Source organism: Astyanax mexicanus, chromosome 23, assembly GCF_023375975.1.
Source record: "Astyanax mexicanus isolate ESR-SI-001 chromosome 23, AstMex3_surface, whole genome shotgun sequence".
Lineage (NCBI taxonomy): Eukaryota > Metazoa > Chordata > Actinopteri > Characiformes > Acestrorhamphidae > Astyanax > Astyanax mexicanus.
The window spans coordinates 10,723,286-10,745,786 of NC_064430.1; the positions used below are offsets into that span (position 1 = coordinate 10,723,286).

General features: G+C 37.2%; 2 protein-coding genes across 9 annotated transcripts in view; both read left to right on the forward strand.

Moving 5' to 3' along the window:
* Positions 1-999: 999 nt before the first annotated feature.
* Positions 1,000-12,238, forward strand: LOC103047268 (akt interacting protein). 3 transcript variants are annotated; one of them, XM_007246868.4, is made up of 10 exons: positions 1,000-1,110; positions 3,909-4,012; positions 7,132-7,340; positions 7,473-7,537; positions 8,041-8,141; positions 8,629-8,717; positions 8,972-9,070; positions 9,346-9,453; positions 9,656-9,716; positions 10,695-12,238. In XM_007246868.4, the coding sequence occupies exons 2-10, from the start codon at positions 3,971-3,973 to the stop codon at positions 10,800-10,802; spliced, it is 882 nt and encodes a 293-aa protein (XP_007246930.2). In that variant the 5' UTR covers positions 1,000-1,110; positions 3,909-3,970; the 3' UTR covers positions 10,803-12,238. The 3 variants fall into 3 exon arrangements, with proteins under 3 accessions (XP_007246930.2, XP_007246931.2, XP_007246929.2); XM_007246869.4 differs by lacking the exon at positions 1,000-1,110 and adding an exon at positions 2,230-2,434 and having other exon boundaries at positions 9,656-9,754; positions 10,695-10,803; XM_007246867.4 differs by lacking the exon at positions 1,000-1,110 and adding an exon at positions 2,231-2,434.
* Positions 12,239-14,216: 1,978 nt separating this feature from the next.
* The window catches only part of chd9 (chromodomain helicase DNA binding protein 9), a 109,678-nt gene continuing 101,393 nt past the window's right edge, over positions 14,217-22,501 (forward strand). For 3 of the 6 annotated variants that reach the window (XM_022667052.2, XM_049471401.1, XM_049471400.1), the window contains exon 1: positions 14,218-14,335. The gene's annotated coding sequence lies outside the window, so the exon portion shown is untranslated. Of the gene's footprint in view, positions 14,336-15,423; positions 15,444-22,501 lie in introns of those variants that run through there. The other 3 variants (XM_022667060.2, XM_049471402.1, XM_049471399.1) reach the window with 2 other exon arrangements.

The window sequence follows — 22,501 nt, forward strand, 5'->3', positions numbered from 1 at the left end:
TAAGAAAAAGATGGATGATCATAAGCCACCAAACCAAGCTGAACTGATTTTTGCACCAGGAGTAAAGGCTATAAGGCATAAAGTTATCCAGAAGCAGTGTGTAATACTGGTGGAGGAGGAACATGTCAAGATGAATGAAAACTGTGATTAAAAACCAGGGTTATTTCACCAAATATTGATTTCTGCACTCTTACACCTAAAAATATGAACTTGTTTACTTTTCATTATTTAGGGCTGAAAGCTCTGCATCTTTTTTGTTATTTCAGCCATTTCTCTTTTTCTGCACATACATGCTCTAAATTACATTTTTTTTTTTGAATTTGTGAGAAATGTTGTCCGTAGTTTATAGAATAAAACAACAATGTTCATTATACTCAAACATTAACCTATAAAGAGCAAAATCAGAGAAACTGAAGTAGACTCTGACTTTTTCCAGAGCTGTATATTGCAATTTGTATATTACAGTTTGCCCAGTCCAATAATAACCATTTTATTTATGCACTGGTATATTTATTTATTTTAGCTAAAGTTACTAATCACTTTTAACCATGGGGGCACCAAAGGAATCATATTTTCTTTCAGAACAGATAAACCGTCCCTAAACAGTAAAAAAAAGGATTGAAAAGTGTTCTAAATCACAGAAAATTTGTAACAATTAGCTGTTACTTTGTCCCAATGACTTTAGTACTACTGTTTTCCAGTGCAGTGAGCAGAGTCAAGTTACTGTTTCATTGGTTTATAAACGTGTTCATTGGCTGGTTCATGGTCTCTATTCTGATGGACAACTGCTCTCAAATAGTGCTACAAATTTAAAAATAAGGAAAATATATGATGTCCATTGTAATGGATTCAGGACCTGAAAGGGTTAAATAACTTGACACTTATTTTTCCATATTTCTATAGGTTACTGCCCTCAAACCGCAGAACCAATCGTTATTCTCACATTCTGACTGACAGCCAGGTGAGCCAATAAGGAGCCACCCCCGCCTCTATAAACCAATGACAGGGCAGTAGCGCAGCTGGTCACGCCGGTCAGCGGTTAAGGGAGAGTATATCTAGCAGTCTGGGTCCTTTAAAAATGACTGCTATCTCAGGAATTTGGCAAAAGAGGTAAGAAATTCACCAAATAATGTGTCTCCCACCTATTTTGTGATACATGTTAGGAAAGCTCCACTGTGTCGATCCACAATTGTGTTGTGATGTGAATTATAAAGGATATAATATTAGCTAACGTTAGTGTGTTATTTAGCTAACTTAGCTAAGCTAACTAACTAATACAAGTAACATTACTGGAAACTAAGGCAAAAATAGCTAGCATCCTAACTAAGCTAATTAGATAACTAATTACCTAACTAACCTAACTAATAAATAGCAGGTTATACTAACGATATTTAAATTAATGAGACCGTGACTTGTTAAAGCTAGCAATAATATCGTCCCTTTATCCTGTTCGTCTCATGACATGACACTTTAGAGACTTTTATTTCATCTTTCTTTAATAAATCATACAGCTCTGGAATAAATAAGTTTTTTTTCTCTGATTTTGCTATTTATAGGTATATGTTTGAGTAAAATAAACATTGCTGTTTTATGGTATTAAACACAGACAACAATTCTACCAAACTCCCAAACTATTGTCATTTAGCTACAGCATTTATTCGCAGAATATGAGAAATGGCTGAAATGACAAAGCTTTTGCCAAGGTTTCAGATTTCATATAATGCAATCGTGTTATTTATTTTTCTTATAGCCCTCCTGGGAAAATGCTATGCAATTCTATACAAGGCCAAAATTACCTCCAGTAAACTTAACATTAACGTGTTCACCACTGCTTTAAAATCACTGTCTAACTGCCTGAATAATATCCTTTATAATTTTAAATCCTTTTATTAAAAAAACATGCTATGGACTTTTATACTGTTTTTTTTTTTTTCTTCACTCCTCCTGTACAATGTTTTCGTCAGATATCTTGTAGTAAACTGTGAGTTCTCTTAGATCACAAAAAAATAAAAATAAATAAATAAATAAAGTAGCTTGATCTAACATGCTGCTAGGGCTGTGGTTGCTGGCTGATGATTGACAGTGGGCTGGCCAATCACGCCTCGCCTTCCACTAGGGCGGCGGTGGTCCGCCAATGAGAGTTGGCTAAATTACGACCCGCCTCCTTTGGTCAACCAATGAATGCGCTTTATCTGCAGGCTCTCGGTTGCTTGTCAGCACGGTAGTGAGGCGTTTAGGTATTTGGATGGCTGGGTCTCAGATTTATGGATTATTTCGCTAGCCGCCGCTGCTGCTGCGGTTTCCTGCTAACTTGGCATGTAGGTCGGCGGCTGTCTGATTGAATACAGCCCGCCGGAGCTTCGACAGTCTGACAGGGTTAAAGAGAATCGTGCGTAGGGCTTTGTTTGTGCGTCTGAAGGCGTTTCACCCCCAAGTAAGTGATCCCAGTTTAGCTATCTTGGCTGACTTAATCGGTAGGTTAGCTTAGCTAGCATGAAGGCTAACAACAAAAACGATAGCTAGCTAACGTTAGCTTGCTTTGCTAGGTTAACCAACCCAGTTTACTAGTTTACATGTACTCAATTAACCCTAAAGCTAATAGCAAAACAACTTTTAAAATATATCGTTTATTTATTGTTTGTTTCTAAAGATATGGTGTGGAGAGGCTGAGCCTGTACTTTAAATAGCTAACTAGGTTATCTATATTGGGAGAGCAGATCTGCTACCCAACTGACCAGTGAATATTAATGTATTTTTGTAGTGTGTAGCTAGTTATCTAGCTCCTTGATTAGCTGGATTAATTAAAATAATAATTTGGCTCTGGGTCGTAACGTATCACTAGCTAGCAAATAAAGTTTCCTGACATTGTGTAGCTAGCTGTGTAATGCAGCTGACACCACCCCTACCAGAGCTCTAGTTGCTGACTCTAAACAATCACAAAGTGCTGTAATATACAGTATCAGGCTCTTCTTATTCAATGTATTTTCTTTCCTTTTATGATTTTTACGTTGCAAATGTAATATTGAGGACATTAAGACTATACAAGGACACGTGCTAAATTATTTTGTGAACAAAATTAGTTAAACCAGAATATTTTTTCTTTACATTCTTCTATGTAGGCAAACTCATGTGGTGTGCAATAATATCACAAAACACGATAATGTGTCGTGGTATAGCTATATTCTTAAAAGCAGTCAATTTTTGTATTTATTTAGCTTTTTTCTGTATTTATTTATGAATTAGTTTCTGTGCAATTTACAGTAGATTGTTACATGACTTTCCTTTTTACTGTTCTGTTATTTTATACAGAATCAGTGTGTCTAGATTAGTGTTTGCAAAATAGACAACTGACTGTTTATCGATGTTTGTTTCTACTGAGTTTATAAAACTCATTTATACTACATAGCTAAAACATTTTAGTTTTGTTGCTGTAGTATATTCTTAAAATACATTTCTAAAAAATGTCGGTCATCACCAAAAATACCATGAAATATCATCATTTTTTTTCTTTTCTTTTTTTTTTTTTTTTTTTTTTTTACATTTTTATGCATAGACAACAAGTTGTACAGTTTGCTTTTTAATGTTCTGCTCAGTGTATTGGAATAAATTAAGATATTTGACTTCAAATTGTAGTAAACTTTATTCATTATATTCATTTATGGGTGTTTATGTCAGCTTGTTCACACTTTTTAATAGAGGCTGTTCAAATTATGCTTTAAAAGAGACTGGAACAGACATGATCAGCAGACTGAATTGTCAGCAGCTGTCATGCTGTATCAGGTTGCACATTGTGTTGACTGGGTGTTGGGCCCCACATCAGCTCCATTTCTTTTCTCTCACTCATTTGTTTAATCCCTCTCATGCTCTCTCCTAGTATTTCTTTCTGACTTTCTCTCGCTCTCTTGCAGTGAATTCTGCAGATGCCACTGAGAGGCAGAGAAGCACACACCCCAGACAGGCTCAATGAGTAATGAACCCTTTTTGGAGCATGTCTACAAACGCCGGTCGTAAGGTACGTACTGGAGGAGTGGTTATTAAACGTGCCTGTATCACACCCAACTTTGTTTTACGTCTCATCTTTAGTTGATTGGGCACATTTGATCTAGATGTACTTCTTAAAAAATATTACAAGGTGACAAAAGTGGTAATGCTTAAAATGGTACAGATGACTATGTAAACTGCTTCTGTCTGATTTTGCAAAAATGTTTATGCAATGTCTAACGTACTGTGTAAGAGGAGTGGTTTGGGGTTTGAGGATGTAGAGTTGTGAATTGCAAGTCACAAAGTCCAAAGGCTATGTGGCTCTGCTGATTTGCTGACTGAAGATCTTAAGGCCTTGGTACTGTAGCATGTGACTGTAGTAGTATGTTAACAGGTGAAGCAATAAGTTTTCTGGAAAAAATGGAGTTGCGTGGTTGAGGGTAATGTATATTGTGTAGTCAGGATTGCAGTGGGCTATTCATTTCTGGTAGGCTCAATCAGACTACAGTGACAATCAGCTTTATGTTGTAGGTGCAGAAATTCATCAGTAAATTTATTTTGTATTAAATTTGTTAAATATTTATCTGCCATCACCAGTGCAATTTATTATTATTATTATTATTATTATTATTATTATTATTATTATTATTATTATTAGGAGGAGGAGGGATGCACTGATGTGGGAATTCTGAGCCAATATCGATATTAGTTTTTACACATTTAAAAAAGCTTAATTTTTTATTTATTTGTTTAAATCAATAAATTGCCAAAGTCAAAAAGTGTTTGCTTATTGTAGTAGTGCAGCCAGAATTCCTGGGTCTTTTTCTGGAATACAATAAGTACAACAGCAAGTATTGATTAGAAATATTGACCATATTGGCTAAAGATTATTGGCCAAGAAAAATGTAATTACCTTATCATGGCTCCCTAAGTAGTAGTGGTGGCAGTGTTTGCAGTGCTTGCTGATTGGGTGCAAGCACTGGCTTGGGACTGGCTGAAGTGTGGCGTGCAAGAGGTCATAATCATAGAAATTTATATGAAGTAAGAAGATATATAATAATAAGAAGATATTGCAGAGGTAATGCCACAAGCCAAATGAACTCCACCAGTGTGAGACATCTCAGCTGCAGGTGCCTGATTCAGACCAACAGGTGGGCTGTGAGGTGAAAACCCCTAGTCTTGTTTACAGCAGCAGTTTGTCTTACTATGTATGAAGTTGCTTTTTCATTCCCGAGGACCTGCTGACTCGTGACTGCTGCTTCACACCCAGCCTCGCCTCTGTCCTTTCCTAGCAGAGGTTAAAGTAGCTGTGTAATAAACAGTCTGAGAGAAAAAGGAGCTTTGGAGCAATAGCTGTAGCTTGTGTGTGTGGTTCTTTGGTGTGTGTGGCTACGCCTTCCCTAGCTGTGACAGAAGCTGAGTTGATTGTAGTCCTGGGAGCTGTCAGTATTCCCTCTGGTTTTAAGTTAACGCCTCAGGGCTCTTTATGTCCTATTTCTCCAAAGCTAAACGGAGTACTCACAGATGTCCTCACTTTGCTTTAGCACTGAAGTTTTTAATGGATCCAGAAGATTTTTTGCTTATTATTGTTTTTGAATGTGAATGTGAAATATGAAACCATTATCCAAGGCAGTGTGTTGTGCCTCAGGCATTGTTTTGTTTCCAGGTCAATTCCGGTAGGAAACACTAATGGGATTTTAGTCAACACCCAGTTTAAAGAAAGTGAACTGAGAGTATCTAGATTTTTTGCTTGTATCATTCAGCTAGAAAACAGCCAGATTGTGAAGATGTAGTAAACTCAGTAAAGCCATAGCTGCCATTGTAGGCAGGCTAGCTAGCTAGCTATTAACCACAAACATAACCTGTGCAGAGTTCTAAATGGAAAGCTTAGCTTGTTTGGCTCAAACCCCTTCTAGAATGTTAGCTTAGGTTAGCGTAAGTTAGATAACCAGCCAACAAATTAGTACCCATTCCACCAGTAGAAAGCTTGTCCATTTTATCAACCAGCTTTCAATTAATATGCTATTGGAATTTTCTAATGGTGAAATGTATGGTAACGTCTTAGCTGGGTAGCTAAGATAATGAAATATCCTACGACTAGGGCTGCAACAATTAGTCTATATAATCGACAATGTCGATTATTTAAATTTGTCGACTACAAATTGCATTGTCAACTAATCGCTGATTTGTAAAGGTTTTTAAATTTGTAAAAGTGCTCGGGACAAAAGCGCAATGGGAGATGGATAAATGGCTCACTCACATTAGTCACAGCCCTACCTACGATAAGCTGTTTTGATAAAAAGTTAACATGCCGTTTGTAAGACTTGTGTGCCATTTGTCTGCTGGTGGAATGGGCACTAATGTTTTAGATAGGTTGTTAGCTAGTTTTGTACACTTGCTTCGCCTTGTTGGTATAAAAAAAAAAAAGAGAGAAAGAAAAACAGTCAAAACTGAGTTTGTGAAATATATAGAGCTGTGAAGTAACACATTGATTAGTAGAGCTCAAAACACATTTGCTGAGATTAGCTAAGATGGCTAAGATATGGTTAGTGCTATGTAAATCTGATTTCTTTTTGCTTTTCAGAATGACCATTTAAAATATTTATAAACACCATCTACAAGCACATTTCTATTTTGATTTTGTCAAGGCACCAGTGTTTTCCTCTCTTTTACTGTTGTCGTTAATGTAAAGAAGCAATCCAGCATTAAAATATGCTATAAGCTGTAATGTTAATGGTATATATATATATATATATATATATATATATATATATATATATATATATATATATATATATATATATATATATATATATATATATATATATATATATATATATATATATATTTATTATGTTCAGTCTTAAGTTAAAAGTGATGTTAAAATGGGCTAAAACCTACATTAACTAGTCATTTTTTCCCTACAACATATCAATTTTATGTGGCAAAATTTTCTCACCCTCTGTTTCAACACTATATGGGTGGTTCTTTGCTGCCTATTGGGCTTTGTAGGTGAACACGGTCTTGTGTTTCCAGACAGTTTTCAGGGAAAGAGGACTGAATGACAACCTATTTTAGTGCTGCCAGAACCTATGGTCTATTTTCAGGTTAAATGATTTTATTTTATTTTTTTCTTATTTGTTTGTTTAGAGAACTGATGGTGAGGAGCAAGGTGGTCCAGGTGAGCAGAAAGCCAGCCCGGTACGTCCTTCTTTTGGAAAGAAACAGCTGCCCACGATCCCTAAGAATGCCGTTCCCGTCACTAAACCCTCCTCACCAGCTTCTGCAACTCAAGCCACCAACGGCACTCACGCCTCCTATGGACCCTTCTACCTGGAGTATTCGCTGCTCGCTGAGTTGTATGTGCCACGTTTGTCATGTTACTGATCAAATCTAAATATATTAATCTGCTTTATTATTTTAACTAGCACTGTGTGAACATATTTGGTCTGAAGGCATTGATATATTGATGATTTTGGTGTGTTTTGCAGTACACTGGTGATCAAGCAGAAACTCCCGGGCATCTATGTTCAGCCCTCCTACAGATCTGCCTTGAGTAAGAACGTCTCTCGATTTGCATTGTTCCTTTACCAATAATTCACATTTTCCTACACATTTGAAAATGTATTTATTTTATATACAGCTCTAGAAAAAAAATAGACCATTTCAGTTTCTGATTTTACTATTTATAGGTATATGTTTGAACATTGTTTTATTCTATTATCTATGAACAACATTTTTCCCCTATTTTCCAAGATAAAAATATTGTCATTTAGAGCTTTTTTTTTTTTTTTTTTGGCAGAAAATAAGAAATGGCTGAAAGACAAGATGCAGAGCTTTCAGACCTCAAATAATTCAAATAAAAAAAAGTTCATATTCATAAAGTTTTAAGAGTTCAGAAATCAATATTTGGTGGAATAACCCTGTTATTCAATCAGTTTTAATGCATCCTGGCATGTTCTCCACCACCAGTCTTACACACTGCTTTTGAATAAATTATTATCTTATAATATATATAAGATAATATAATGAACTGTTGATGTTTCTGTCTCTCCTCAGTGTGGTTTGGTGTGATTTTTATTCGCCACGGCTTGTATCAGGATGGCGTTTTTAAGTTCACAGTGTACATTCCAGATAACTACCCGGATGGAGAGTGTCCTGTAAGTACATACTAATACTAAAATGGTACTTGTTTCTCTGTTGAATGAAAATCTGTGTCCCTTTCTTCCAGTGGATTTAAACACTGCTCCAGATGCAGTTGGATTAAATATGAAGGAGGGAACTAGTTATTGCCTAAGCCTATATTAATGAAGTTTTTTTTTTTTGTACTTGTTTGGCTTTTTTTATTTTTTTATTATTTTTTTTATATATAAATGTTTTGTTTTTTATATTCCTCATATCTTGATGTGGAGATCTTCGTAAGCACCATAATCAGGAAAAAGCCCCCCCTATGACATTCTTTTTTGCTAGCATTTTAGGTAGATAACAGCAGAATTAAACTTTTTAGAAAAATTACCAAAAAAATAATGAAGCAGTGATGTAAACCAATTTGAGCAAAAAGAAAATACCACTTGTTTTGACTAAAATAGCAGAGTTGTAAAAGGCCACACATTTTAATGCATACCCCTGACTTTCTTTTATTGGCAGAGAGTGGTATTTGATATCCCAGTCTTTCATCCACTGGTGGATCCTGTATCTGGAGAGCTGGATGTGAGGAGAGCCTTCAACAAGTGGAGGTCAGTGGAGAGGATTAAACTAACTCTAATTTCTAATTGAATTAGTTCTCAGTGTTTACTTTGCTAATGTTGGCACCATGATGGTACCTGGAGTTGTGTCTCTGGTGTTACAAGATGATGACAGATCAGTAGGGGGTGAACAGTAATTCCTGTAGTACACGTTATACACTGTTAATCCTTATGTCTGGTACAAAGTCTTAGTTTACATTACAAATAGCCTGTGTCTGCATTTCATGGCATCTCCTCTCCTGCAGACGGAACCATAACCACATCTGGCAGGTACTAATGTACGCACGCACAGTGTTCTACAAGATCAACACCATGGAACCACTCAACCCGGAGGCTGCTGTGCTGTAAGTGTGTGAATGCATACATCCCAAAATTAATTCTGAATTCATTGAATTTGCTGAAAGTCCTCAAACGGGACAAATGTACCACAGTAGTACCATATTTTAAATTGTGTTAAAAAAAAAGCAAAAAAAAGCAAATAACAATTTATGTCTTACGTTTGCTCTTTTGCAATGAAAGTAAATTAAGCTTTGGAAATTAATGTCAACACCTTTATTGCTGTTTTAATTGATTTATTGATTGTTCTGCCTGATCACTTAATCTGTTACTGTGTTCACAGGTATGACAAGGACGTCCAGCTCTTCAAAAGTAAAGTGGTTGACAGCGTGAAACTATGCAACAGCCACCTTTTTGACCAACCTAAGATAGATGATCCTTATGCAATAAGGCAAGTTAGCCTAGTGAGTTTAAAAAAGTAATAATGCATAATGTAGTATTTAGCCATCGTAGTGTTAACGAGCTTCACGGTGTAGGCCAGGGCAAAGGTACAATAAAAAAAAAAAAAAAAAAATCAGCTGACCTTAGCTTAATGGATTTTTTAAATTATTTTTTTCCTATTAGTTTTTTATTTATTTATTTTTCTCTTATAGCTTCTCTCCCTGGAACCCAGCTGTGCACGAAGAGGCGAAGGAGAAGATGTTCACACACAAAGTGAGTGCTTGACGCTCCCGTGCACCTGCTGAGACCAAGTAAAAACCGGCTTCTTCCTGACACTACCTGATGCATGCTGTGTTTTTTTTTTTTTTTTTTTTTTTTTTTTTGAGTTTGCTTGCTGTGTTATGTAAAATCCAGTTCCTCGGTATGCTTGGTTGTGGCTCTCCTTCCCTCCTGTTTTAAGTTCAGTCCAGTTTAACCTCCTTTCAGTCTTGGCCAGACAATTATTCAATATCAGTATTTATTACCGTAGAATAGAGGAAAATATTAATTTTTTCTTTTTCTTTTTTTTATAAAAACGACTTTTGCCACAATTTTTTTTTTGTATCACTCAGAACCGGCCCAAGGCAAGAATGTGACTTATCGATTATTTGTAGTCTTTAATCAAATAGAGGAACATCGGTCTATTTAAAAAATATATATATATATATAGTTCTTAGAGATGTACTGTACACTGTGTACATATGGTTACAGTAGCATATTTTGTGCCATACCTTAGATAATTCTTCGTTCCTTTAAGGGAATGTGCATTGTTTTGTTTTTTCATTTACACTTCAGAAATTATTATTATTTTTTTCCTTCATGATAAAATCAAATTGTGATCTCAGTATCGTGAATCAAATCGTGAGCAGAGTGTATCGTCACACCCCTACTATTTACAGCATCTGGCACTGACTGACATTTATTACAGGGCACTCCCTGTCTCTCAAGTTCACTGCATTCAAGCTGAGCATAAGGGGCAGAAAACCCCTATAAGCACTATAGGCTTTTATAGCCTTGCACAGTCAGTGCATGAGGAATTATTGTATCGACTGAAATTAAGATATGTATTTTGCTATTTATATTTTGACCATATTGTTTAGCTCTAATCATGCACCACATTGTATATCTTCTAGGAAATCAAGCTTGAATCACTTAAACATGAGCCAGTCTTTTAATCCTTGACCCCATTTCCTTGTTCTATTCTCTTCACAGAGACGGCCTGAGGATCAACCAAAAGGCCTGCAGGTGTCCGGACTGTCTTGGGTGAAACCTGGTTCCACGCAGCCCTTCAGCAAAGAAGAGTACCCTCTGCAGACCTGAGCCTGCTGTACTAGCTGCTGGCCACCACAGGGGTGTGCTGAACTACATCCATGCCACTCGCACTTGCAAGGCTTGGCCCTTGCCCTTGTTGAAGACTGTATACTCGAAGCAATGTCACAGACTTCTCATTTGCAAAACTTGCTCACACTCGCTCAGCTTTAAAAAAAAAAAAAAAAAGATAGAAAAAAAAAGAATTCTGATAGACCTCTGCTGAAACCAGCTTTAGATCTGTTTAAATCAAGCTTGTGCTCCTCTGGTTTAGACCTGAATGGATGTCCTAGTCTCCATGCCAAGGCAGGAAGCAGGAATGCAATCAAATTGCATAGAGCTTGATTACTTTAGACAGCGTCATGACTTGCACATGTACATTTTGGGCTTTTTCTATAGTTTTAAGGTGCAACAGACCACCTCACAATATTGTGGAAGGGTTTTTCTTTTTTTTTCTTTTTTTTTTTCTTTCTTAACTTTGGTTTTAAATCATCGGTTCTTTGCAGTAAATTCATGAGGAATGTTCAGGTGGCTGGAAGTAACTATGGTGGGCAGTTCTGACTGCTAGGTTTTTGGAGATCCAAGCCTTTTCTTATACCAGTGAAATGTATGTTTTATTAATCTCATCACAATTTACAGTGACTGTAATGCTGAAATCGATGCTTCTCGCCACTGCACAAGTAGTGCAATTTAATCTGATCAAAAAAAAAAAAAAAAAGAGATCAGATCTGATTTAATCTAATCTCAAAACTGTATTTCCATCAGGGGCTAGCCACAGTACACAGTAACTGGTAGAACTTTAAGGCTTGGGATCCAAACTTCTTAAGTTCCCCGAAATAATAGTTTAAGGGGTTAAAAAGTGGGCCTTTATAAATGTCACTACTTTCTTGGACTGGTAAACTGTTTGACACTACACCTTTTTATTTTTACCTTTGTGTGTGCGCTTTGGGGATTATTTTTGATTTAACTTTGTTTTTATTATTATTTTTTGTGGATTCTTTGTTTCTCCTACGTCGTAATAAAGTATACTGTGTATTTAATAGTTTTAATATATATTGCAGATTAAGGGGAATACCATTTTAAGCAAGACAATAAGTTGTACATCATTTGTCTTTCCATTATGTTTTGAATGTCTTAATAAATGGACAGAGGCGTTTGATTTGTAAATAGTGAAGCTTTGCGTGGAAATGGGAGGCCTCTCCTGAGGTTTCTAAAAACCACTGGTTTATTTATATACAAATATTAAAAATGGTAAAAGCTTCAGTTTTTTTTCCTTCCATTTGTCCAACTTTAGATGGTTTGTGATGCATTTTAATCACTTGCTGTTTATTTTTGTTTTTTTTTTTTGTCCACTTTCTCACTGACATGAAGGTTGAACTGTGTGAACAGTGAAACAATGAGGTTTTAAAATGCTGTTATTTTAATGGAAATAAAAAAAATATAAATGACCTGTTTCTTATGTTCTTAAATGTGAAATTGCACAATTTGACCCCTGATTTGATTGATGGTAAGGCCTTGTTGTAGTATGCAAGTTAGTTATTCATTTCATTTTCTTTCTTCTATTTTGTTATTACTGACAGTTGATTTGGATTATTTAGTAGTAAGAATTTCACGACTACTTCTTGCACAAATTGCATCCTATCATTGTACTGTGCTGGAGTTAACTGAGCTCCTGAGAGTGACCCACCTGCTGGAGAAATGCTCCCTTTAAAGTTGAGCTTCCAGTGTGAAACAAAGATCAGAACTTATAAAATAATTAACTTTGATTAAGAAAGAAGTTGCACTTATAGTGCCTTTCTAAAAACAATAACTAACTAACTCGTCACAATAACTAGTCATGTTTTACACAACCATTTGCTCTCATATACACACACTTACCCCAGCAAGAAGCATCAGCCAATCACACGCATTTAACCCTCACCGGCCCCCTGGGCCCAACAGTGATGGCTCCCTGCCACACCTGGCATACTGTAAGTGCTTACTGGTGTGGGTTAAAGGTGAAGGTCACGGTCATATCTGTTTCCTGCACATCTAATGTAAATATGATTGTATTTTTTATTTTGCAACAACTGTTTTTTACAAAAACATTAATTGTTAAGCTTTATTGTAGTTTTTCTTTATTGATGCTGCATCACAGTAGTGTACTGGCACACACTATTCCATTCCATGACCGACTGTAACTCAAAAAAGATTAGTAATACTGATGTTTCACACAATGCATAATACAGAGAATGCTCTATGCACCAGATTTCTCCGAGCCCAGAAAAGTTGACATTAGGCTTCTGCTTAGCACAGTAATGTTTTATTCCTGTCAGACCTTAATTATGGTCCATGGATGGGGACAAACAATATATAAGAAGATTGGGTCACACACGTATTAATTTGTTTTAAGTGCAAAAATACACCAGAAAGAACAATGCCTATGATATCCACTGCAATGGACAGAGGGTCTAAAAGGGTACCTCTGTATTTCAGTACTTGACAAAGTAATCTTATGTTCATTATAACCCTTTTAATAACCCTTATTGTTTTATGTCAGGTAACAGAAATGAACTTGTATGTAGAACGCAAAGGCGTAGGAGTGGATTTGACATGGGGGGGCATTTGCTAATATGAATCAAAGCCCACCCTATAGAGCATTTGGAGACTATAGAGAACAACATTTGCGGCATTACAGTTAATCACAAATAAACATCTTCTTCTTCTTCTTCTTCTTCTTCTTCTTCTTCTTCTTCTTCTTCTTCTTCTTATGTCTTGGCATGTCAATTACAATTTCTCCACTCTTTTAAAAGTTTTTTTTTTTTTTACTGAGAGCACGATCTTGTCATTTTATTAAAAAGAATGTAACTTTACGTTTCATAGAGATTTTTGGCAGCACTTAATATAAACGTTAGATAACCCAAACCCTCCCAGTCTGTTAGCAGAATAAGTCGTTTTTATTGCAGTATATTGTCATTGTTGCGCCAATGGTAGAACGGGGAGTTTAGAACCAAAACCTGGTGCTGTTCATAGAACTGACGCACTTTATTGCCGTAGTTCTGCCTGCGACCAGCAGAGGCCGTCAGACACCAGCCTGAGCTCCAGCAGGCGCTCTAAGTGTGTGTGTGTGTGTGTGTTCACGCTCTGGGCGCTACTCGCTGTGTGAGTGAATGGAGTCTTTCTGATTGGCTGCTGTTCGCTGCGGCCATCTTGTTAGATCCCTTCCAAAACTCAGTATTTATTTATTTTTATTCACCTGAATCTGAATTAACCCGCGTGGATCAGTGTGTGGAGGGCGAATACGGAGTTTACCGCGTGGAAAACGACTTGTTATACAGGTTTATTAATTTAAAAGGTGTTTGAGAGATTCAAAGTGAAAGGAGAGCCGACTGACCAATCAGAGGGCTCGTCTCGCACACACACATGCAAATGAGCGTGTTATCATCATCACGTCAGCACTGGTGGAAGCGCTGAGGTCGCCAACAGCCGCTCAAACTAGCGCAAATTCGGTATTACAGCCCCGGGTTAAATTAACGCGCCGTTGCCGAGGGCTTTCCCACAGTTTGGTGAGTATTCGCGGTTATATTGGCTAAAGAAACGGAGCGGGGGGGAGTTGAATCGGGGGGCCGGGGCGAGCAGTGCTGAAACTCAGGTGGCCGGTGTTCTGTCAAGTTCTGCTACCCTGTCAAACCGTGCTACCCTAGTGTATGTTTAACTGTAAAAATACAGATTATTAGAACATGCTTTCAATAGAAGTGTCGTTATGATTAAATTTAAATAGCATAAATCGCTGTATTATTAGGATATAGGTGATTTATAAAACGTGTATATATATAATTTACAGCTCTGGAGAAATAGTAATATACCATTTCAGTTTCTGAATCGGTTTCTGATTTTGTTATTTATAAATATATTTGAGCAAACTGAGCATTGTTGTTTTATTCTGTAAACTACGGACAAAATTTCTCCCAAATTCCAAAAAAAAATATTGCCATTTAAAGTTTTTGTTTGCAGAAAATGAGAAATGGCTTGCAGAGCTTTCAGACCTCAAACAATGCAAAGAAAATAAGTTCATCATGTTCTTCATGTTGTAAGAGTTCGGAAATCAATATTTGTTGGAATAACCCTGTTTTTTAATTACAGTTTTCATGCACTTTGGCATGTTCCTTTCCACCAGTCTTACATACTGCTTTTGGTTAACTATATGCCTTTACTCCTGGTGCAAAAAATCAAGCAGTTCAGCTTGGTTTAATGGCTTGTGGTTGATGGCATTATATTCCAGAGGCTTTCAATTTGGTCAAATCAAAGAAACTACAAGATTATTAGGAAAAACTAGAGGTGGGTAACCCAGGTCCAGAAAGTAAAAATCCATCCCTGGCGTTTGTAGCAACTGCCTGGATAGCACTGCTGCAGCAGAGCCACACAGGCAGTTTGTAAAAACCGTGGGTGGATTTTTACTTCCTGGACCTGGGTTACGCACCTCTAGGAAAAAACACATGAAAACAGCAGAGTTTTTGCGCATGCGCAGAGCCGCTAAGTAGCACATATCCATGGGTAGCACAACTCGATAGAACACCGGGCTGGCTGTCAGTCAGTGCGGTGAGACAGACAGAGAGAGAGACAGACAGACACACACTCACACCGTGACGTGCAGCTGGTGGCAATGATTCCCTGGTAAGAAAAGTGTCTAAATAAGTAAATAGAAGCAGTAGAAGCAGTATTTTTGTGTTTTACGTCTCAGTGGAGGGAGGAGCTAAATCAGCCGCTCGCTGCCGTGGTTCTGAACTAACAGCGACTTTAGGGTTATCTAGTTCCCAGTGAGGGAGACTCACCCCGGCTAATAACGGTGAGCACTCAGCAGAAAACCCTCTCAGACTGACCGGAGCTGTGCTTTAATAACTTTACAATAACATAAAAGCAAAGAAATGAGCGTTGTTCATAGTTTGTACTTTAGTCAGTACTGTAGTCAGTACAAACTTTATAATTATAGAACCTGATCCCTTCGCGCTGTCACTAGTCCTCTTCACCCGTATTCAGTATTATAGATTAATTAAATTTCGTTTAACGGGGATGCTGATAGTAGCTAAGCTGGTTAACTAATAAAGCCAACTTTACTATACCTAGATGTTTTTTTTTTCTAATAAAATAAAGTTTGATTATATAGCTCAAAGATCAGTACATTTACATTTAAGTTTACAACATTTAGCTGATGCTCTTATCCATAGCGACTTACAAGGTTGTTTCTGTTAAAGAGGTAGGCCAATGTAGTGTTGGGAGTCTTGCCCAGGGAGTCTTATTGGTATAGCACCGCATTCAATCACTCAGAGCAGGAACTGAACCCCCGTCTCCCACAGCATGTGAATGCTCACAAGCAGGTGGTGGATTTTTTCCACTGCACTACAACAACCAGTAGTAGTAGTAGTAGTAGATGTTTCATGGCTCCCAAGCAACAAGCCAATTCAACAAGTTATGGCCTTTTTATTTCACAAATCATCCCTAAGCTGTTATCACTATGCGATTTGCCCAGTGCAGTATACTAGGTTTAGCTGCTCTTTGATTGGCTGATAAATGTTAATTCTTTTGGACAACAGGCCTCAGTCTGTTTTAAATGCAAGAATACACAGAAATAAGAAATAAGAAAACAGATGTTGTCCATTGCAGTGGACGCAGGGTCTGGAACATGCGGCAGTCGCTGAAAACAGTCAGTGCCTGATATCGAGAGTATTGGCAGCCTCAGTGCAGCAACTGCTGGCTGCTTTAAGATACAGTGTGTTGTTGGACGACCAGTGATAAACAAATGAGGGCCCCTTGAGCTGCCTGGCTGATTAGGAAACTCTGTGCTGTGGGGGAACCTGAGCAAGTTCCCGGTAACCTGTTGCTGATTGTGCGGCATCTCTGGGTCTTTCTCTCGCTCGGGTTACTGATCCAGACTACACACGACAGACGTGGTCATTTACTGAAAGGCTGTGAGAAGGGAGAACACAGGGGTAGGTAGATTATCATAGGCTATAATATTCCGTTAGCTCTGTGAGTCAAGAAGAGAAAATACCCTGCATTGTTGCTCCCCCACACAGCATGAGAGTGAGTGTTGCTCATCGTATGGCCGTTAAGTAGCCTGTGGAGACGCAGGGTCTGGGGGTCGATGTCTTCAAATGGATGATCTAGTCATCCTGAGAGTACAGCAGGCGATATGGGGAAAAACACATCATTGTCCTTTAAGTAAATTTGATGGTACACGGTACTTGTCAAGGTATTTCCTTTTCTGGATGTTTATGAACAAGCTGAAATAAACAAAATTGCACCACTTTAGGCCTGTCACACTATTTACAATATTGATTTATCATGCAATATATGGACAATGAATCAATAATGCTTGTTGAACTTAATATCGTCCCTGCATGTTTGTTTCCATATAAATTAACTTCACAGATATTTTAGCCAGCGGCATAAAGACCAATGCATCAGTAGCGGCACTTAATTTAGATTTAATATATTTATATAAAATAAATTAAATCTTTTAGTTTTTAAAGCATAGAAACCTGCATGCCAGTCTACAGTCAGTGATGGTGTAGTGTTTTATTTGATGTCTTTTGTCTTTTTAAAGACTCGATCGAGTAGAATCTCCTTAATTAATGAGCTAGGGACATGCTAAGGATGAAAGATACAGTTTTAATAATAAGTTTATATTTTTTACTGACGTTATACATAGTAAACTCAACATATTCTAATAATAAGAAGAATAAATGCACACAAAATATTATACAAACAGCAAGAATTTTAAATATGACCAGACAATAATATGCTAGCAATAGTTTTTCGCAGTGCTATAATGTTTCTATAAATATGATAAGATTTTTAAACATTTTTTAATATTTAAATATCAGTCAGAACCCTCCTGAGGCTAACATTGAGATGACAGCTACATATAGGTCTTCTGAGCTTCATAACTTAACTTACAGACATAACACATGCAGTGACGCCGACCTGTTATCAGCTATCAGTGAGTAATCCAGCTTGGAAAAACTGTAACATCATAAGAATCATAAATGTGTGGAATAATCTAGTAGTATTTAAGGGTCAGGGTTAAGGGTCAAAATCACAGGGCATCTCATGATATAATATTAAAATGATACATTGCACACAATAATGATTAGTATATCAAAATACTGTGATTTATATTTGTGATACTTGATTTTTAGCAAGACAATTTTCTGAAGAGAATTAAACACTCCTAAATAAGCAAACCTTGTGGAGTAATGAAGCAGTGATATTTGACATCATATATTGATACGATATGATCAAAATGATACGATTTTTCACAATATCGATATATTGTCCCACCCCTAATAGTAGTACTGTAGCATAATCACAATAGTGCACTTAGGATCATTCTATACCATGATATATAGGCACTCGTGTGATGATACACATGTACCACCAGTGCCAGGAGTGTTCCTTCTATTCTTCTATCCTTCTTGCCTATTTCTGCTAAAGTATTTAATTGCAATACCTCTGAAATATGGTCATATTGCTACTCTAAATGTTCCCTGCTTGTTTTCTGCTTGTGAGTAGATTGACGCCTGCCATCAGCTAGTTCTGTGTGTTTAAACCACATATCTAGAATTACAGATCAGCTTTAACCCCTAAACATTACACTGAAGCTTAAGCCTGCAGCAGAAACCCGTTTTATAGGAAACTCATCTTCAAGAGTCTCTAAACGGTGAAAAGAAACCCTCTCCTGCAGTGACTCTTCCTTTTGTCCCACTTTACATCTGAGCGTCTTTTGAAAGTGCAGTTGCCAGCTTGCCACCTGTTCCACGGGTTGAAGTGTGTGTGTGTGTGTGTGTGTGTGTGTGTGTGTGAGTGTGTGTGCACCAAGGGAGAATGAATGAGCTTCGGTTTCAGATCAGCTGCGCCTAAACCCCCACCGTATCTTTGAGCGTAACCAGTGAAATGAAAAACTGGCCTCAGATCAGGACAGCGACAAAAGCCCATCTCTACCTGGTTTCAGGATGAGTCAGATTTGTAGATGGATGAGTGGCCATCTCTCACAAAGGCTTTCTGCAACAGAAATCTGTGAGCTGGTGTGGAGTATCTCAGGGTAAAACTGTCACATTAGAGTTGGTAGAGTAAATGAGATGAAACAGGAGTTACAACTGGCAGAACATAATTCATTATAAAAAAGATAACAGCTAAAAAAAGTACAGCTAACAGTACACCTGGTAATGTGACATAAATTTAATTCTACAATTATAATAATACTGGCAACACTTCACACACTTACCTATTTGTAAAATGATCATTATTTTATATATTTTCATATATTTTAACATGATAACAGTTATACAGTGGTGAATAAAATGCAATTTACATATTTAAAAAATAGAAATGCATTGTTTAAATATTTGGCATCCAGAATTCGGAAGTCGAAAAAGGCAAGAAATAACACTTTTCATGTTTTTTTGGAGAAAACTACAAGAAGGTTTTTAGTTTAGTTTGGGTTCATCCCTATTAAAAATTAAATGTTTTATAATATTTTCAAATTTCATATTTCATAGTGCCTCTACTTAACTTTAGAAACAAATGTAACTTTTAATAGCCTAAATTAGCTTAAACCTGTGGATTTCAAAATAGTACGGACAGTGTCGGCCAATTGTAGTTGCTCAGTCAGCGTAACTTGCTTTTCGAAACTGACTGATGCAGATGATTAAAAAAAAAGCAATTATTGGCCAATGCCAATATAATTCTGATCAGGCATCACTGATTTAGTTTTAAGCAAATTTTGGTCAAGACCTGTACGACATTGAAAAATATATGAGATTTCATTATTCTGTTGTCATGCAATATATATTGCGATATTTTTAAAATATAAACATTTTTCACCATATTTCTCCAGAAGTTAATAATCCAGCATGTGTCATGATATTAATTATTCCCTCTGGGTACCAAAGATTGGAGTAAAATAAACAAAAATATGGAAATATATATTATGTTTTGGATTCTTTTGTATCAAGCAGTAACAAATATATATTTTAAAATTGCACAGGACATTGCACATTATGTCATGTGACTACTGTACCTGTGCACTAGGAAATACTGATATATTGATTTATTGTGATATTTTGTTTTGCAATACTGTAGAATTTTTCAAAAACAAAGTATCAATTTTTAATTATTAGTTTAGATGTAAAGATTGGTGTCAGAAGTGATTTGTTTTGTGCTGTGTATTAACCCCACCCTCTGGATAATAGTGTTGTTTTACTTGCTTGCATGAAATCACCCCTTAAAGAGCCACTAAACCCTAAACCATATTTTTCTTTTAATAGCTGAAATGTGTTCGTTTGAAGTAATAAAACATACCCGTCCTGTTTTCATTTTTTAGAAACATTTCCTAACCTTTAAAAAATGCTTTTATTGTGGTAATTTCTGCCTCTGCACTGCCCTCCCAGGATCAACTCTGCTATAGGCGAGGGTGATATGTCCGTGTACTTCCCTCCTGCCCCAACCCTAAACCCATACATCATCCAGGGCCCCTCCCAAACTACCCGATCACACATTTTTTAGCCTTTTTAAAATTTGAACTGATGGTGGGATCAACAAAAATGCGGGGGTTAAGTGCACCTTTAATGACTTTGTCTGCTAGTCAAGTGCTAGTTTACAGTGAACTCCTCTGGTATTTTCAGGGATATTTTTTAGGCTATGCTATTAAATGCTGCACGCAGGTCTACATCTTCCCAACGAGGTCCTCTTATTCTAATGTTTAACCTGCTGTCAGATTATCTTGGTTGTTGACTTGCTTCCTGGTTCACAACAGGTGCACAGGTCTTGGAAAACAGAAGTAATTGGCCGGTCTCCCATTGTGTTGACAGGCAGGGGCAGAGGGGGCATCCTGTGCGATTTCCAGTGCTGGTAATGGGTCCAGCTCCACACCTGCAGCTACGAGAAAAATCCCACAGCAGATGGGCCAGTGTTTGTCAGAACTCTTGTGACATTGTTTTTCTTTCTTTCCTTTTCGTAGAAGTGATTGAGGGACACCACCCACAGAGTTGCTCCATGACCTTAAGTTCTTAGTCCAACAATATTTTAGCTGTGTGAAAGAATCACCTTGTCAATAGAAATCATTCACATCAGTAAGAAAATCATTGTTGAATCATTAAAAATATCAGGCCTTATTAGGTATGTTTGTACATTAGACATGTGGCGTGTGAGACTTGAATATATAGTTTATAGTATGAAGTTGATTTTAGTTGGAGTAAGATTGATATAAAACTTGATATAAAAGTTGATTCCACAGGCTGTGCTAGTTTGCTGCTAGTAGAAAGTAATGAAATATGAAATAAAGCAAAATCTAGACTGTTTACTACAGTGTGAGGGCTGTAGGTGAACTCAGGGCTGGACGCTGCTCTGTTTGTGTGTGTTTGTGTGTGGTGAGTCAGCAGGTCGTGACTGACCTCCTCCTCAGTCAGTGTTGGTCAGGGCAGGCTGTCTGTCTATCTCTCTGTGCTTGCTGGTGGGTTTTTTGTGTATGTTGGTGAGTTGAGAGTGAAAGTGCATCAGCAGGTGGGGCCCCAGAAGAGAACCGCAAAGCCTAGTAGTAGTGTGACACGGTTGCCCAATCCTATTTCTAATTTGTACTCCTACCCCTTGTTTTTGAGTATAACCCTTCCCCTTTGAACAGTGTTACAAGGGTTACAATGGGAAGTGGTGAAATCATCCCTCTAAGAATTGGGACGACCCTTGAGGAACCTGTAGATTTGGTACTATGTCTAATTCTGTAATCAGATTAAAGTTGTTTATCCAAATCACTGTGCGGTTCTATTTTGTCATTTTCCTTAGTAAAAATATACATAAGTAATGTCGCTTTATTGCTGGAACTTTTAATGGCTGCTGTTGGCCACATCCACGGCAAAATAACAACAGGCTAGCGAGCTAAAAGGCTAAAACTAGCACTCACACAGCGAGCCTCCCTTTCTATGTCCACCTCACTTCTTCTGCTCCTCACACACACACACAATCTTTTGCCTAGTCCTTGTAATCTCTCCCCCAATCACATGCTTACCTTAAACACAACAGTGCGACGGTTGGGGGGTGGGGGGGGGGGGTGTTAGCTGTGGTATTTAATCTAACTTAGTTACTTTTAAAATCAAGTAATCCATAAAGTAACAGTTACTTTTTAAAGTGTAAATCAGTAATCAGATTACTTTTTCAAAGTAACTATGCCATCACTGTAGGCGACTCTGTCCGGGCTGATGTGATAGCAGTGGAGCGCTAAAGTTTAGCAACACTGATAGCAACATGATACCCTTACACCCCATAAATAATACAATAACACAGTGTAAAATGAAATAGCTGTACAAATCTGTGATAACAATTTAAAAGTTGCTGTAAATAACTGTTTAAATCTGTCTGAACTGCTCAAATTGCAACTGTAGAAGTGATAGAAGTATGTTCAGTTCAGTTTGATGAATCTACGAGTCACTACAAAGAATTATAATGAAAATTTTCAGTGACTCAGTGAAGGCATTCCCAGTCCTTTCGGTGTAAGTCAGTAGTGACTCAAGTGTGAAGTCATGCTTAGCCTTTTTAGGATGCATGGATTTGATTGGTTTACCTTCAATCTTGCACCATTAGAGAATGGAAATATCACATTCATTGCAAGTCTATATATTCTATAGCTCAGTAGCTCTGTAATATGTTTGTCAGATTTTCCTAAAACCTTTTTTTCTGTTTTT